At 67.1% G+C, this 16,220-nt stretch overlaps 1 protein-coding gene across 6 annotated transcripts in view; it reads left to right on the plus strand.

The window, feature by feature from the left end:
- Positions 1 to 16,220, plus strand: part of ttc28 (tetratricopeptide repeat domain 28) — a 1,212,158-nt gene that overhangs the window by 374,674 nt on the left and 821,264 nt on the right. Inside the window, exon 1 of one of the 6 annotated variants that reach the window (XM_072489758.1) lies at positions 15,731 to 16,197. The exons of the other annotated variants lie outside the window; for them this stretch is intronic. Within the exon in view, the coding sequence (XP_072345859.1) occupies positions 16,171 to 16,197 (27 nt within the window). The 5' untranslated portion in view covers positions 15,731 to 16,170. Of the gene's footprint in view, positions 1 to 15,730; positions 16,198 to 16,220 lie in introns of those variants that run through there. 6 annotated transcript variants of the gene reach the window in all.

Consider the following 16,220-nt stretch of genomic DNA (forward strand, 5'->3'; position numbering starts at 1 on the left):
AGTAGAAGAAGAAGGGGTGGGGGGGCAGTAGAAGAGGAAGGAGTGGGGGGGGCAGTAGAAGAGGAAGGGGTGGGGGGGCAGTAGAAGAGGAAGGGGTAGGGGGCAGTAGAAGAGGAAGGGGTGGGGGGCAGTAGAAGAGGAAGGGGTGGGGGGGCAGTAGAAGAGGAAGGGGTGGGGGGCAGTAGAAGAGGAAGGGAGGGGGGCAGTAGAAGAGGAAGGGGTGGGGGGGGCAGTAGAGAGTGAAGGGGTGGGCTGGGGGGCAGTAGGGGAATGGGTGGGACGCAGTAGAGGGAGAAAGGGTGGGGGACAGTAGAGGGGGAAGGGGTGAGGGGGCAGTAGAGGGGGAAGGGGTGAGGGGGCAGTAGATAGGAAGGTGTCAGGGGGCAGTAGAGGGAAAGGGGTGAGGGGCAGTACAGAGGGAAGGGGGTGGGGGGCAGTACAGAGGGAAGGGGGTGGGGGGAAGTACAGAGGGAAGGGGGTGGGGGGGCAGTACAGAGGGAAGGGGGAGGGGGGCAGTAGAGGGGGAAGGGGTGAGTGGGCAGTAGATGAGGAAGGGGTGAGGGGGCAGTAGAGGGGGAAGGGGTGGGGGGCAGCAGAGGGGGAAGGGGTGGGGGCAGTAGAGGGGGAAGGGGTGGGGTGGGGGGCAGTAGAGGGGGAGGGGGTGGGGTGGGGGGCAGTAGAGGGGGAGGGGGAAGGGGTGGGGGCAGTAGAGGGGGAAGGGGTGAGGGGGCAGTAGAGGGGAAGGTGTCAGGGGGCAGTAGAGGGGAAGGGGTGGGGTGAGGGTGGGGGGCAGTAGAGGAGGGTGGGGTTGGGGGGGCAGTAGAGAGTGAAGGGTTGGGATGGGGGGCAGTAGGGGCATGGGTGGGACGCAGTAGAGGGGGAAGGGGTGGGGGGCAGTAGTGGGGGAAGGGGTGAGGGGGCAGTAGAGGGGAAGGGGTGAGGGGGTAGTAGAGGGGGAAGGGGCAGTAGAGGGGGAAGGGGTGGGGGGCAGAAGAGGGGAAGGGGTGAGGGGGCAGTAGAGGGGGAAGGGGGTGGAGGGCAGTAGAGGGGGGAGGGTGTGGGGTCAGTAGAGGGGGAGGGGGAAGGGGTGAGGGAGCAGTAGAGGGGGAAGTGGTGAGGGGCAGCAGAGGGGGAAGGGGTGAGGGGGCAGTAGAGGGGGTGAGGGGGTAGTAGAGGGGGAAGGTGTGAGGGGGCAGTAGAAGGGGTGAGGGGCAGTAGAGGGGGAAGGGGTGAGGGGGCAGTAGAGGGGGAAGGGATGAGGGGGCAGTAGAGGGGGAAGGGGTGAGGGGGCAGTAGAGGGGGAAGGGGTGAGGGGGCTGTAGCGGGGGAAGGGGTGAGGGGGCAGTAGAGGGGGGAAGGGGTGAGGGAGCAGTAGAGGGGGAAGGGGTGAGGTAGCAGTAGAAGGTGTGAGGGGGCAGTAGAGGGGGAAGGGGTGAGGGGGCAGTAGAGGGGGAAGGGATGAGGGGGCAGTAGAGGGGGAAAGGGTGAGGGGGCAGTAGAGGGGGAAGGGGTGAGGGGGCAGTAGAGGGGGAAGGGGTGAGGGGGCAGTAGAGGGGGAAGGAGTGAGGGGCCAGTAGAGGGGGAAAAGGTGAGGGGGCAGTAGAGGGGAAAGGGGTGGGGGACAGTAGAGAGGGAAGGGGTGAGGGGGGCAGTAGAGAGGGAAGGGGTGAGGTGGCAGTAGAGGGGGAAGGGGTGAGGGAGCAGTCGAGAGGGAAAGAGTGAGGGGCCAGTAGAGGGGTGAAAGGTGAGGGGGCAGTAAAGGGGGAAGGGTGGGGGTCAGTAGAGGGGGAAGGGGTGGGGGACAGTAGAGGGGGAAAGGGTGAGTGGCCAGTAGAGGGGTTAAGGGTGAGTGGCCAGTAGAGGGGTTAAGGGTGAGTGGCCAGTAGAGGGGGAAGGGTTGAGGGGGAAGGGGGTGGGGGCAGTAGAGGGGGAAGAGGGTGGGGGCAGTAGAGGGGGAAGAGGGTGGGGGCAGTAGAGGGCGAAGGGGGTGGGGGCAGTAGAGGGGGAAGGGGGTGGGGGGCAGTAGAGGGGGAAGGGGTGAGGGGGCAGTAGAGGGAAAGGGGTGAGGGGCAGTACAGAGGGAAGGGGGTGGGAGGCAGTACAGAGGGAAGGGGGTGGGGGCAGTACAGAGGGAAGGGGTGGGGGGAGTACAGAGGGAAGGGGGTGGGGGCAGTAGAGGTGGAAGGGGTGAGTGGGCAGTAGATGAGGAAGGGGTGACGGGCAGTAGAGGGGGAAGGGGTGGGGGGCAGTAGAGGGGGAAGGGGTGGGGGCAGTATAGGGGGAAGGGGTGGGGGGCAGTAGAGGGGGTGGGGTGGGGGGCAGTAGAGGGGGTGGGGTGGGGGGCAGTAGAGGGGGAGGGGGTGGGGTGGGGGGCAGTAGAGGGGGAGGGGGTGGGGTGGGGGGCAGTAGGGGGGAGGGGGAAGGGGAGGGGGAAGGGGAGGGGGAAGGGGTGGGGGGGGGCAATGGAGGGGGAAGGGGTGAGGGGGCAGTAGAGGGGAAGGTGTCAGGGGGCAGTAGAGGGGAAGGGGTGGGGTGAGGGTGGGGGCAGTAGAGGGGGGTGGGGTTGGGGGGGCAGTAGAGAGTGAAGGGTTGGGATGGGGGGGCAGTAGGGGCATGGGTGGGATGCAGTAGAGGGGGAAGGGGTGGCGGGCAGTAGTGGGGGAAGGGGTGAGGGGGCAGTAGACGGGAAGGGGTGAGGGGGCAGTAGAGGGGGAAGGGGGTAGTAGAGGGGGAAGGGGCAGTAGAGGGGGAAGAGGTGGGGGCAGTAGAGGGGGAAGGGGTGGGGGGCAGTAGAGGGGAAGGGGTGAGGGGGCAGTAGAGGGGGAAGGGGGTGGAGGGCAGTAGAGGGGGGAGGGTGTGGGGTCAGTAGAGGGGGAGGGGGAAGGGGTGAGGGGGCAGTAGAGGGGTAAGTGGTGAGGGGGCAGCAGAGGGGGAAGGGGTGAGGGGGCAGTAGAGGGGGTGAGGGGGTAGTAGAGGGGGAAGGTGTGAGGGGGCAGTAGAAGGGGTGAGGGGCAGTAGAGGGGGAAGGGGTGAGTGGGCAGTAGAGCGGGAAGGGGTGAGGGGGCAGTAGAGGGGGAAGGGGTGAGGGGGCAGTAGAGGGGGAAGGGGTGGGGGGCTGTAGCGGGGGAAAGGGTGAGGGGGCTGTAGCGGGGGAAGGGGTGAGGGGGCAGTAGAGGGGGAAGGGGTGAGGGAGCAGTAGAGGGGAAGGGGTGGGGGGCCGTAGAGGGGAAGGGGTGAGGGGGCAGTAGAGGGGGAAGGGGGTGGAGGGCAGTAGAGGGGGGAGGGTGTGGGGTCAGTAGAGGGGGAGGGGGAAGGGGTGAGGGGGCAGTAGAGGGGGAAGTGGTGACGGGGCAGCAGAGGGGGAAGGGGTGAGGGGGCAGTAGAGGGTGTGAGGGGGTAGTAGAGGGGGAAGGTGTGAAGGGGCAGTAGAAGGGGTGAGGGGCAGTAGAGGGGGAAGGGGTGAGGGGGCAGTAGAGGGGGAAGTGGTGAGGGGCAGCAGAGGGGGAAGGGGTGAGGGGGCAGTAGAGGGGGAAGGGGTGAGGGGGCTGTAGCGGGAAAGGGTTGAGGGGGCAGTAGAGGGGGAAGGGGTGAGGGGGCAGTAGAGGGGGAAGGGGTGAGGGGGCAGTAGAGGGGGAAGGGGTGAGGGGGCAGTAGAGGGGGTGAGGGGGTAGTAGAGGGGGAAGGTGTGAGGGGGCAGTAGAAGGGGTGAGGGGCAGTAGAGGGGGAAGGCGTGAGGGGGCAGTAGAGGGGGAAGGGGTGAGGGGGCAGTAGAGGGGGAAGGGGTGAGGGGGCTGTAGCGGGGGAAGGGGTGAGGGGGCAGTAGAGGGGGAAGGGGTGAGGGGGCAGTAGAGGGGGGAGGAGTGAGGGGCCAGTAGAGGGGGAAAAGGTGAGGGGGCAGTAGAGGGGAAAGGGGTGGGGGACAGTAGAGAGGGAAGGGGTGAGGGGGGCAGTAGAGAGGGAAGGGGTGAGGTGGCAGTAGAGGGGGAAGGGGTGAGGGGGCAGTCGAGAGGGAAAGAGTGAGGGGCCAGTAGAGGGGTGAAAGGTGAGGGGGCAGTAAAGGGGGAAGGGTGGGGGTCAGTAGAGGGGGAAGGGGTGGGGGACAGTAGAGGGGGAATGGGTGGGGGACAGTGGAGGGGGAAGGAGTGGGGGCAGTAAAGGGGGAAGGGTGGGGGACAGTTGAGGGGGAAGGGGTGGGGGACAGTAGAGGGGGAATGGGTGGGGGACAGTGGAGGGGGAAGGAGTGGGGGCAGTAAAGGGGGAAGGGTGGGGGGCAGTAAAGGGGGAAGGGTGGGGGGCAGTAGAGGGGGAAGGTGTGAGGGGCCAGTAGAGGGGGAAAGGGAGAGTGGCCAGTAGAGGGGTTAGGGGTGAGTGGCCAGAAGAGGGGGAAGGGGTGAGGGGGGAAGGGTGTGGGCCAGTACAGGGGGAAGGGGGTGGGGGCAGTAGAGGGGGAAGAGGGTGGGGGCAGTAGAGGAGGAAGAGGGTGGGGACAGTAGAGGGGGAAGAGGGTGGGGGCAGTAGAGGGGGTAGAGGGTGGGGGCAGTAGAGGGGGAAGAGGGTGGGGGCAGTAGAGGGGGAATGCGGTGGGGGCAGTAGAGGGGGAAGGGGGTGGGGACAGCAGAGGGGGAAGGGGGTGGGGGCAGTAGAGGGGGAAGGGGGTGGGGGCAGTAGAGGGGGAAGGGGTGAGGGAGCAGTAGAGGGGGAAGGGGTGAGGGGGTAGTAGAGGGGGAAGGGGTGAGGGGGCAGTAGAGGGGGTGGGGGCAGTAGAGGGGACAGGGGTGAGGGGGTGGGGCAGTAGAGGAGGAAGGGGTGAGGGGGAAGGAGGTGAGGGGGCAGTAGAGGGGGAAGGGGTGAGGGGGCAGTAGAGGGGGAAGGGGTGAGGGGGCAGTAGAGGGGGAAGGGGTGAGGGGGCAGTAGAAGGGGAAGGGGTGGGGGCAGTAGAGGGGGAAGCGGTGTGGGGGCAGTAGAGGGGGAAGGGGGTGGGTGCAGTAGAGGGGGAAGGGGTGAGGGGGCAGTAGAGGGGGAAGGGGTGAGGGGGTAGTAGAGGGGGAAGGGGTGAGGGGGCAGTAGAGGGGGTGGGGGCAGTAGAGGGGACAGGGGTGAGGGGGTGGGGGCAGTAGAGGGGGAAGGGGTGAGGGGGAAGGAGGTGAGGGGGCAGTAGAGGGGGAAGGGGTGAGGGGGCAGTAGAGGGGGAAGGGGTGAGGGGGCAGTAGAGGGGGAAGGGGTGAGGGGGCAGTAGAAGGGGAAGGGGGTGGGGGCAGTAGAAGGGGAAGGGGGTGGGGGCAGTAGAGGGGGAAGGGGTGTGGGGGCAGTAGAGGGGGAAGGGGGTGGGTGCAGTAGAGGGGGAAGGGGTGAGGGGGAAGGGGTGAGGGGGTAGTAGAGTGGGAAGGGGTGAGGGGGCAGTAGAGGGGGTGGGGGCAGTAGAAGGGACAGGAGTGAGGGGGTGGGGGCAGTAGAGGGGGAAGGGGTGAGGGGGAAGGAGGTGAGGGGGCAGTAGAGGGGGAAGGTGTTGGGGCAATAGAGGGGGAAGGGTGTGGGGGCAGTAGAGGGGGAAGGGTGTGGGGGCAGTAGAGGGGGAAGGGTGTGGGGGCAGTAGAGGGGGAAGGGTGTGGGGGCAGTAGAGGGGGAAGGGGATGGGGCAGTAGAGGGAAGGGTGTGGGGGCAGTAGAGTGGGAAGGGTGTGGGGGTAGTAGAAGGGGAAGGGGGTGGGGTAGTAGAGGGGAAAGGGGTGAGGGGGTGGGGGCAGTAGAGGGGGAAGGGGTGAGGGGGAAGGAGGTGAGGGGGCAGTAGAGGGGGAAGGGGTGAGGGGGAAGGGGTGAGGGGGCAGTAGAGGGGGAAAGGGTGAGGGGGCAGCAGAGGGGGAAGGGGTGAGGGGGCAGTAGAGGGGGAAGGGGGTGGGGGCAGTAGAGGGGGAAGGGGTGAGGGGGCAGTAGAGGGGGAAGGGGTGAGGGGGCAGTAGAGGGGGAAGGGGTGAGGGGGTAGTAGAGGGGGAAGGGGTGAGGGGGCAGTAGAGGGGGTGGGGGCAGTAGAGGGGACAGGGGTGAGGGGGTGGGGGCAGTAGAGGGGGAAGGGGTGAGGGGGAAGGAGGTGAGGGGGCAGTAGAGGGGGAAGGGGTGAGGGGGCAGTAGAGGGGGAAGGGGTGAGGGGGCAGTAGAGGGGGAAGGGGTGAGGGGGCAGTAGAAGGGGAAGGGGGTGGGGGCAGTAGAAGGGGAAGGGGGTGGGGGCAGTAGAGGGGGAAGGGGTGTGGGGGCAGTAGAGGGGGAAGGGGGTGGGTGCAGTAGAGGGGGAAGGGGTGAGGGGGAAGGGGTGAGGGGGTAGTAGAGTGGGAAGGGGTGAGGGGGCAGTAGAGGGGGTGGGGGCAGTAGAAGGGACAGGAGTGAGGGGGTGGGGGCAGTAGAGGGGGAAGGGGTGAGGGGGAAGGAGGTGAGGGGGCAGTAGAGGGGGAAGGGGTGAGGGGGCAGTAGAGGGGGAAGGGATCAGGGGGCAGTAGTGGGGGAAGGGGTGAGGGGGCAGTAGAAGGGGAAGGGGGTGGGGGCAGTAGAGGGGGAAGGGGTGTGGGGGCAGTAGAGGGGGAAGGGGGTGGGTGCTGTAGAGGGGGAAGGGGTGAGGGGGAAGTAGAAGGGGAAGGGGTGAGAGGGCAGTAGAGGGGGAAGGGGGTGGGGGATGTAGAGGGGGAAGGGGGCGGGGGCAGTAGAGGGGGAACGGGGTGGGGGCAGTAGAGGGGGAAGGGGGTGGTGGCAGTAGAGGGGCAAGGGGGTGGGGGGCAGTAGAGGGGGAAGGGGGCGGGGGCAGTAGAGGGGGAAGGGGGTGGGGCAGTAGAGTGAGAAGGGGGTGGGGGCAGTAGAGTGAGAAGGGGGTGGGGCAGTAGAGGCGGAAGGGGTGGGGCAGTAGAGGGGAAGGGGTGAGGGGGCAGTGGAAGGGGTGAGGGGGCAGTAGAGGGGGATGGGTAGAGGGGGAAGGTGTGAGGGAGCAGTAGAGGCGGAATGTGTGGGGACAGTAGAGGGGAAGGGGGTGGGGGCAGTAGAGGGGGAAGGGGTTGGGGCAGTAGAGGGGGAAGGGGTGGGGGCAGTAGAGGGGGAAGGTGTTGGGGCAATAGAGGGGGAAGGGTGTGGGGGCAGTAGAGGGGGAAGGGTGTGGGGGCAGTAGAGGGGGAAGGGTGTGGGGGCAGTAGAGGGGGAAGGGGATGGGGCAGTAGAGGGAAGGGTGTGGGGGCAGTAGAGTGGGAAGGGTGTGGGGGTAGTAGAAGGGGAAGGGGGTGGGGTAGTAGAGGGGAAAGGGGTGAGGGGGTGGGGGCAGTAGAGGGGGAAGGGGTGAGGGGGAAGGAGGTGAGGGGGCAGTAGAGGGGGAAGGGGTGAGGGGGCAGTAGAGGGGGAAAGGGTGAGGGGGCAGCAGAGGGGGAAGGGGTGAGGGGGCAGTAGAGGGGGAAGGGGGTGGGGGCAGTAGAGGGGGAAGGGGTGAGGGGGCAGTAGAGGGGGAAGGGGTGAGGGGGCAGTAGAGGGGGAAGGGGGTGGGGGCAGTAGAGGGGGAAGGGGTGGGGGCAGTAGAGGGGGAAGGGGGTGGTGGCAGTAGAGGGGCAAGGGGGTGGGGGCAGTAGAGGGGGAAGGGGGTGGTGGCAGTAGAGGGGCAAGGGGGTGGGGGCAGTAGAGGGGGAAGGGGGCGGGGGCAGTAGAGGGGGAAGGGGGTGGGGCAGTAGAGTGAGAAGGGGGTGGGGGCAGTAGAGTGAGAAGGGGGTGGGGCAGTAGAGGCGGAAGGGGTGGGGCAGTAGAGGGGAAGGGGTGAGGGGGCAGTGGAAGGGGTGAGGGGGCAGTATAGGGGGATGGGTAGAGGGGGAAGGTGTGAGGGAGCAGTAGAGGCGGAATGTGTGGGGACAGTAGAGGGGAAGGGGGTGGGGGCAGTAGAGGGGGAAGGGGTGGGGGCAGTAGAGGGGGAAGGGGTGGGGGCAGTAGAGGGGGAAGGTGTTGGGGCAGTAGAGGGGGAAGTGTGTCGGGGCAGTAGAGGGGGAAGGGTGTGGGGGCAGTAGAGGGGGAAGGGTGTGGGGGCAGTAGAGGGGGAAGGGGATGGGGCAGTAGAGGGAGGGGTGTGGGGGCAGTAGAGTGGGAAGGGTGTGGGGGTAGTAGAAGGGGAAGGGGGTGGGGTAGTAGAGGGGAAAGGGGTGAGGGGGTGGGGGCAGTAGAGGGGGAAGGGGTGAGGGGGAAGGAGGTGAGGGGGCAGTAGAGGGGGAAGGGGTGAGGGGGAAGGGGTGAGGGGGCAGTAGAGGGGGAAAGGGTGAGGGGGCAGCAGAGGGGGAAGGGGTGAGGGGGCAGTAGAGGGGGAAGGGGGTGGGGGCAGTAGAGGGGGAAGGGGTGAGGGGGCAGTAGAGGGGGAAGGGGTGAGGGGGCAGTAGAGGGGGAAGGGGGTGGGGGCAGTAGAGGGGGAAGGGGGTGGGGGCAGTAGAGGGGGAAGGCGGTGGTGGCAGTAGAGGGGGAAGGGGTGGGGGCAGTAGAGGGGGAAGGGGGTGGGGGCAGTAGAGGGGGAAGGGGGTGGGGGGCAGTAGAGGGGAAGGGGGTGGGGGGCAGTAGAGAGGGAAGGGGGTGGGGCCAGTAGAGGGGGAAGGGGGTGGGGGCAGTAGTGTGAGAAGGGTGTTGGGGCAGTAGAGTGAGAAGGGGGTGGGGGCAGTAGAGGGGGATGGGTAGAGGGGGATGGTGTGAGGGAGCAGTAGAGGCGGAATGTGTGGGGACAGTAGAGGGGAAGGGGGTGGGGGCAGTAGAGGGGGAAGGGGTGGGGGCAGTAGAGGGGGAAGGGGTGGGGGCAGTAGAGGGGGAAGGTGTTGGGGCAGTAGAGGGGGAAGGGTGTGGGGGCAGTAGAGGGGGAAGGGTGTGGGGGCAGTAGAGGGGGAAGGGTGTGGGGGCAGTAGAGGGGGAAGGGGATGGGGCAGTAGAGGGAAGGGTGTGGGGGCAGTAGAGTGGGAAGGGTGTGGGGGTAGTAGAAGGGGAAGGGGGTGGGGTAGTAGAGGGGAAAGGGGTGAGGGGGTGGGGGCAGTAGAGGGGGAAGGGGTGAGGGGGAAGGAGGTGAGGGGGCAGTAGAGGGGGAAGGGGTGAGGGGGAAGGGGTGAGGGGGCAGTAGAGGGGGAAAGGGTGAGGGGGCAGCAGAGGGGGAAGGGGTGAGGGGGCAGTAGAGGGGGAAGGGGGTGGGGGCAGTAGAGGGGGAAGGGGTGAGGGGGCAGTAGAGGGGGAAGGGGTGAGGGGGCAGTAGAGGGGGAAGGGGTGAGGGGGCAGTAGAGGGGGAAGGGGTGAGGGGGCAGTAGAGGGGGAAGGGGGTGGGGGCAGTAGAGGGGGAAGGGGGTGGGGGAAGTAGAGGGGGAAGGCGGTGGTGGCAGTAGAGGGGGAAGGGGTGGGGGCAGTAGAGGGGGAAGGGGGTGGGGGCAGTAGAGGGGGAAGGGGGTGGGGGGCAGTAGAGGGGAAGGGGGTGGGGGGCAGTAGAGAGGGAAGGGGGTGGGGCCAGTAGAGGGGGAAGGGGGTGGGGGCAGTAGTGTGAGAAGGGTGTTGGGGCAGTAGAGTGAGAAGGGGGTGGGGGCAGTAGAGGGGGATGGGTAGAGGGGGAAGGTGTGAGGGAGCAGTAGAGGCGGAAGGTGTGGGGACAGTAGAGGGGGAAGGGGTGGGGGCAGTAGAGGGGGAAGGGGTGGGGGGCAGTAGAGGTGGAAGGGGTGGGGGCAATAGAGGGGGAAGGGTGTGGGGGCAGTAGAGGGGGAAGGGGTTGGGGCAGTCGAGGGCGAAGGGTGTGGGGGCAGTAGAGGGGGAAGGGTGTGGGGGCAGTAGAGGGGGAAGGGGGTGGGGGCAGTAGAGGGGAAAGGGGTGAGGGTGTGGGGCAGTAGAGGGGGAAGGGGTGAGGGGCAAGGAGGTGAGGGGGCAGTAGAGGGGGAAGGGGTGAGGGGGCAGTAGAGGGGGAAGTGGTGAGGGGGCCCTAGAGGGGGTGAGGGGGCAGTAGAGGGGGAAGGGGTGAGGGGGCAGTCGAGGGGGAAGGGGCGAGGGGGCAGTAGAGGGGGAAGGGGTGAGGGCACAATAGAGGGGGAAGGGGTGAGGGGGCAGTAGGGGTGGAAGGGGTGTGGGGGCAGTAGAGGTGGAAGGGGTGACAGGGCAGTAGAGTGCGAAGGGGTGAGGGGGCAGTAGAGGGGAAGGGGTGAGGGGGCAGTAGAGCGGGAAGGGGTGAGGGGGCAGTAGAGGGGGAAGGGACGAGGGGGCAGTAGAGGGGGAAGGTGAGGGGGCAGTAGAGGGGGAAGGGACGAGGGGGCAGTAGAGGGGGAAGGGGTGAGGGGGCAGTGGAGGGGGTGATGGGGGCAGTAGAAGGGGTGAGGGGGCAGTAGAGGGGGAAGGGGTGCGGGGGCAGCAGAGGGGGAAGGTGTGGGGGCAGTAGAAGGGGTGAGGGCAGTAGAGAGGGAAGAGGTGAGGGGGCAGTAGAGGGGGAAAGGGTGAGGGGGGAGTAGAGGGGGTGAGGGGGCAGTAGAGGGGGAAGGGCTGAGGGGGCAGTCGAGGGGGAAGGGGCGAGGGGGCAGTAGAGGGGGAAGGGGTGAGGGCACAATAGAGGGGGAAGGGGTGAGGGGAAAGTAGGGGTGGAAGGGGTGAGGGGGCAGTAGAGGTGCAAGGGATGAGGGGGCAGTAGAGTGGGAAGGGGTGAGGGGGCAGTAGAGGGGGAAGTGGTGAGGGGGCAGTAGAGGGGTAAGACGTGAGGGGGCAGTAGAGGGGGAAGGTGTGGGGGCAGTAGAGGGGGAAGGGGTGAGGGGGCAGTAGAGGGGGAAGGGGTGAGGGGGCAGTGGAGGGGGTGATGGGGGCAGTAGAAGGGGTGAGGGGGAAGGGGTGAGGGGGCAGTGGAGGGGGAAGGGCTGAGGGGGCAGTAGAGAGGGAAGGGGTGAGGGGGCTGTAGCGGGGGAAGGGGTGAGGGGGCAGTAGAGGGGGAAGGGGTGAGGGGGCAGTAGAGGGGGAAGGGGTGAGGGGGCAGTAGAGGGGGAAGGGGGTGGAGGCAGTAGAGGGGGAAGGGGATGGGGCAGTAGAGGGGGAAGGGGGTGGGGGCAGTAGAAGGGGAAGGGGGTGGGGGGCAGTAGGAAGGGGAAGGGGTTGGGGGCAGTAGAGTGAGAATGGGGTGGGGGCAGTAGAGGAGGAAGGGGTGGTGGCAGTAGAGGCGGAAGGGGTGGGGGCAGTAGAGGGGAGGGGGTGGGGGGCAGTAGAGGGGGAAGGGGGTGGGGGCAGTAGAGTGAGAAGGGGGTGGGGGCAGAAGAGGAGGAAGTGGTGGGGGCAGTAGAGGGGAAGAGGTGAGGGCGCAGTGGAAGGGGTGAGGGGGCAGTAGAGGGGATGGGTAGAGGGGGAAGGGGGGCAGTAGAGGGGGATGGGTAGAGGGGGAAGGTGTGAGGGAGCAGTAGAGGGGGAAGGGGGTGGGGGCAGTAGAGGGGGAAGGGGTGGGGGCAGTAGAGGGGGAAGGGGTGGGGGCAGTAGAGGGGGAACGGTGTGGGGGCAGTAGAGGGGGAAGGGGTTGGGGCAGTAGAGGGGGAAGGGTGTGGGGGCAGTAGAGAGGGAAGGGTGTGGGGGCAGTAGAGGGGGAAGGGTGTGGGGGCAGTAGAGGGGGACGGGGGTGGGGGCAGTGGAGGGGAAAGAGGTGAGGGGGTGGGGGCAGTAGAGGGGGTAGGGGTGAGGGGGAAGGAGGTGAGGGGGCAGTAGAGGGGGAAGGGGTGAGGGGGCAGTAGAGGGGGAAGGGGTGAGGGGGCAGAAGAGGAGGAAGGGGGTGGGGGCAGTAGAGGGGGAACGGGGTGGGGGCAGTAGAGGGGGAAGGGGGTGGGGGCAGTAGAGGGGGAAGGGGGTGGGGGCAGTAGAGGGGGAAGTGGGTGGTGGCAGTAGAGGGGTAAGGGGGTGGGGGCAGTAGAGGGGGAAGGGGTGGGGGGCAGTAGAGGGGGAAGGGGGTGGGGGGCAGTAGAGGGGGAAGGGGGTGGGGGCAGTAGAGTGAGAAGGGGGTGGGGGCAGTAGAGTGAGAAGGGGGTGGGGCAGTAGAGGAGGAAGGTGTGGGGGCAGTAGAGATGGAAGGGGTGGGGCAGTAGAGGAGAATGGGTGAGGGGGCAGTGGAAGGGGTGAGGGGGCAGTAGAGGGGATGGGTAGAGGGGGAAGGGGTGAGGGGGCAGTAGAGGGGATGGGTAGAGGGGGAAGGTGTGAGGGAGCAGTAGAGGCGGAAGATGTGGGGACAGTAGAGGGGGAAGGGGGTGGGGGCAGTAGAGGGGGAAGGGGTGGGGGCAGTAGAGGGGGAAGGGGTGGGGACAGTAGAGGGGGAAGGGTGTGGTGGCAGTAGAGGGGGAAGGGGTTGGGGCAGTAGAGGGGGAAAGGTGTGGGGGCAGTAGAGGGGGAAGGGTGTGGGGGTAGTAGAGCGGGAAGGGGGTGGGGGCAGGAGAGGGAAAGTGGTGAGGGGGTGGGGGCAGTAGAGGGGGAAGGGGTGAGGGGGCAGTAGAGGGGAAAGCGGTGAGGGGTGGGGGCAGTAAAGGGGGAAGGGGTGAGGGGGAAGGAGGTGAGGTGGCAGTAGTGGGGGAAGGAGGTGAGGGGGCAGTAGTGGGGGAAGGGGTGAGGGGGCAGTAGAGGGGGAAGGGGTGAGGGGGCAGTAGAGGGGGAAGGGGTGAGGGGGCAGTAGAGGGGGAAGGGGTGAGGAGGCAGTAGAGGGGGAAAGGGTGAGGGGGCAGTAGAGGGGGAAGGGGTGTGGGTGCAGTAGAGGGGGAAGGGGTGTGGGGGCAGTAGAGGGGGAAGGGTGTGGGGGCAGTAGAGGGGGAAGGGGGTGGGGGCAGTAGACGGGAAAGCAGTGAGGGTTTGGGGGCAGTAGAGGGGGAAGGGGTGAGGGGGCAGTAGAGGGGAAAGCGGTGAGGGGGCAGTAGAGGGGAAAGCGGTGAGGGGGTGGGGGCAGTAGAGGGGGAAGGGGTGAGGGGGAAGGAGGTGAGGGGGCAGTAGTGGGGGAAGGAGGTGAGGGGGCAGTAGTGGGGGAAGGGGTGAGGGGGCAGTAGAGGGGGAAGGGGTGAGGGGGCAGTAGAGGGGGAAGGGGTGAGGGGGCAGTAGAGGGGGAAGGGGTGAGGAGGCAGTAGAGGGGGAAAGGGTGAGGGGGCAGTAGAGGGGGAAGGGGTAGGGGGGCAGTAGAGGGGGAATGGGTGAGGGGGCAGTAGAGGGGGAAGGGGTGAGGGGGCAGAAGAGGGGGATGGGGTGAGGGGGCAGTAGAGGGGGTGAGGGAATAGTAGAGGGGGAACGTGTGGGGGCAGTAGAAGGGGTGAGGGGCAGTAGAGGGGAAAGGGGTGAGGGGGCAGTAGAGGGGGAAGGGGTGAGGAGGCAGTAGAGGGGGAAAGGGTGAGGGGGCAGTAGAGGGGGAAGGGGTGGGGGGGCAGTAGAGGGGGAATGGGTGAGGGGGCAGTAGAGGGGGAAGGGGTGAGGGGGCAGAAGAGGGGGATGGGGTGAGCGGGCAGTAGAGGGGGTGAGGGAATAGTAGAGGGGGAACGTGTGGGGGCAGTAGAAGGGGTGAGGGGCAGTAGAGGGGGAAGGGGTGAGGTGGCAGTAGAAGGGGTGAGGGGGCAGTAGAGGGGGAAGGGGTGAGGGGGCAGTAGAGGGGGACGGGGTGAGGGGGCAATAGAGGGGGAAAGCGTGAGGGGGCAGTAGAGGGGGAAGGGGTGGGGGGCAGTAGAGGGGGAAGGGCTGAGGGGCAGTAGAGGGGGAAGGAGGTGAGGGGGCAGTAGTCGGGGAAGGAGGTGAGGGGGCAGTAGTGGGGGAAGGGGTGAGGGGGCAGTAGAGGGGGAAGGGGTGAGGGGGCAGTAGAGGGGGGAGGGGTGAGGGGGCAGTAGAGGGGGAAGGGGTGAGGAGGCAGTAGAGGGGGAAAGGGTGAGGGGGCAGTAGAGGGGTAAGTGGTGAGGGGGCAGTAGAGGGGAAGGGGTTGGGGGCAGTAGAGGGGAAAGCGGTGAGGGGGTGGGGGCAGTAGAGGGGGAAGGGGTGAGGGGGAAGGAGGTGAGGGGGCAGTAGTGGGGGAAGGAGGTGAGGGGGCAGTAGTGGGGGAAGGGGTGAGGGGGCAGTAGAGGCGGATGGGGTGAGGGGGCAGTAGAGGGGGAAGGGGTGAGGGGGCAGTAGAGGGGGAAGGGGTGAGGAGGCAGTAGAGGGGGAAAGGGTGAGGGGGCAGTAGAGGGGGAAGGGGTGAGGGGGCAGTAGAGGGGGAAGGGGTGAGGGGGCAGTAGAGGGGGAAGGGGTGAGGGGGCAGTAGAGGGGGAAGGGGTGAGGGGGCAGCAGAGGGGGATGGGGTGAGGGGGCAGTAGAGGGGGTGAGGGAATAGTAGAGGGGGAACGTGTGGGGGCAGTAGAGGGGAAAGGGGTGAGGGGGCAGTAGAGGGGGAAGGGCTGAGGGGGCTGTAGAGAGGGAAGGGGTGAGGGGCTGTAGCGGGGGAAGGGGTGAGGGGGCAGTAGAGGGGGAAGGGGTGAGGGGCAGTAGAGGGGGAAGGGGTGAGGTGGCAGTAGAAGGGGTGAGGGGGCAGTAGAGGCGGAAGGGGTGAGGGGGCAGTAGAGGGGGACGGGGTGAGGGGGCAATAGAGGGGGAAAGCGTGAGGGGGAAGGTGTGGGGGGCAGTAGAGGGGGAAGTGGTGAGGGGGCAGTAGAGGGGGAAGGAGTGAGGGGTCAGTAGAGGGGAAAGCGGTGAGGGGGTGGGGGCAGTAGAGGGGGAAGGGGTGAGGGGGAAGGAGGTGAGGGGGCAGTAGTGGGGGAAGGAGGTGAGGGGGCAGTAGTGGGGGAAGGGGTGAGGGGGCAGTAGAGGGGGATGGGGTGAGGGGGCAGTAGAGGGGGAAGGGGTGAGGGGGCAGTAGAGGGGGAAGGGGTGAGGAGGCAGTAGAGGGGGAAAGGGTGAGGGGGCAGTAGAGGGGGAAGGGGTGAGGGGGCAGTAGAGGGGGAAGTGGTGAGGGGGCAGTAGAGGGGGAAGGGGTGAGGGGGCAGCAGAGGGGGATGGGGTGAGGGGGCAGTAGAGGGGGTGAGGGAATAGTAGAGGGGGAACGTGTGGGGGCAGTAGAAGGGGTGAGGGGCAGTTGAGGGGAAAGGGGTGAGGGGGCAGTAGAGGGGGAAGGGCTGAGGGGGCAGTAGAGAGGGAAGGGGTGAGGGGCTGTAGTGGGGGAAGGGGTGAGTGGGCAGCAGAGAGGGAAGGGGTGAGGTGGCAGTAGAAGGGGTGAGGGGGCAGTAGAGGGGGAAGGGGTGAGGGGGCAGTAGAGGGGGACGGGGTGAGGGGGCAATAGAGGGGGAAAAGGTGAGGGGGCAGTGGAGGGGGAAGGGGTGAGGGGGCAGTGGAGGGGGACGGGGTGAGGGGCAGTAGAGGGGGAAGGGGTGAGGGGGCAGTAGAAGGGGCGAGGGGGCAGTAGAGGGGGAAGGAGTGAGGGGGCAGTAGAGGGGGAAGGGGTGAGGGGGCAGTAGAGGGGGAAGGGGTGAGGGGGAAGGGGTGAGGGGGCAGTAGAGGGGGAAAGGGTGAGGGGGCAGTAGAGGGGGAAGGGGTGAGGGGGCAGTAGAGGGGGAAGGGGGCACTTTTGTTATCCGTGCCTTCAATTCACTTCCCTCCCCCGGTGACTGGTGGAATGTGAAGGGGCTGCCAAGCGTCGGCGCGCTGCGCAGCCCCGTACGGGAGAGAGCGTGTGTGTGTGGGCGCGCTCGGGGTGGTGGTGGCGGGCACGCGCGGGGGACGGGTGGCGCGCGCCGCTCGCCCTCCAATGCCAGAGGAGGAGAAATTCGCTGCCTTTGCTGTGACTCCAGTCAGCGCTGAGAGTGCGGAGCTGAGCGGCAGCTGGAGAAGATGCCCAGCGCCTGCTGACAGCTTTCTCTCTCTCATCTGTGTGGAGGGGGGGTGAAGCTATCCAGGGTGTGGGCTGCAGCCACAATGATGTGTCACCCTTGGCCCCGCGCTGCTGCTGCTTTGAGGACGAGGAGCTGCTGGAGGGGCACCTAATCTTTTTTTTTTAAACCCTCCTGTCGTTTTTCTCTTTTATCCTGGGATATTGCTGCTTTCGGGATCTTGATGTTCTTTTTGCCATCCCTCCTGCTGCTTCTGTGAAATATGGTGCAGTCGTGAAAGCAGGCGAGAGGCAGCCTTGTCCAGCATGTGCAGCCACTGTTGGAAATCTCCACCAGGTTCCCAGCCAACCTCTTGATGCTCTCCACATCTCTGCTTTACAAATATGATGAAATGGCAGCCCCGGAAGAAGGTGAGAGAGACTTTGAGAAAGAG

This window comes from Scyliorhinus torazame, chromosome 1 (genome assembly GCF_047496885.1).
Source record: "Scyliorhinus torazame isolate Kashiwa2021f chromosome 1, sScyTor2.1, whole genome shotgun sequence".
NCBI classification, from domain to species: Eukaryota; Metazoa; Chordata; class Chondrichthyes; order Carcharhiniformes; family Scyliorhinidae; genus Scyliorhinus; species Scyliorhinus torazame.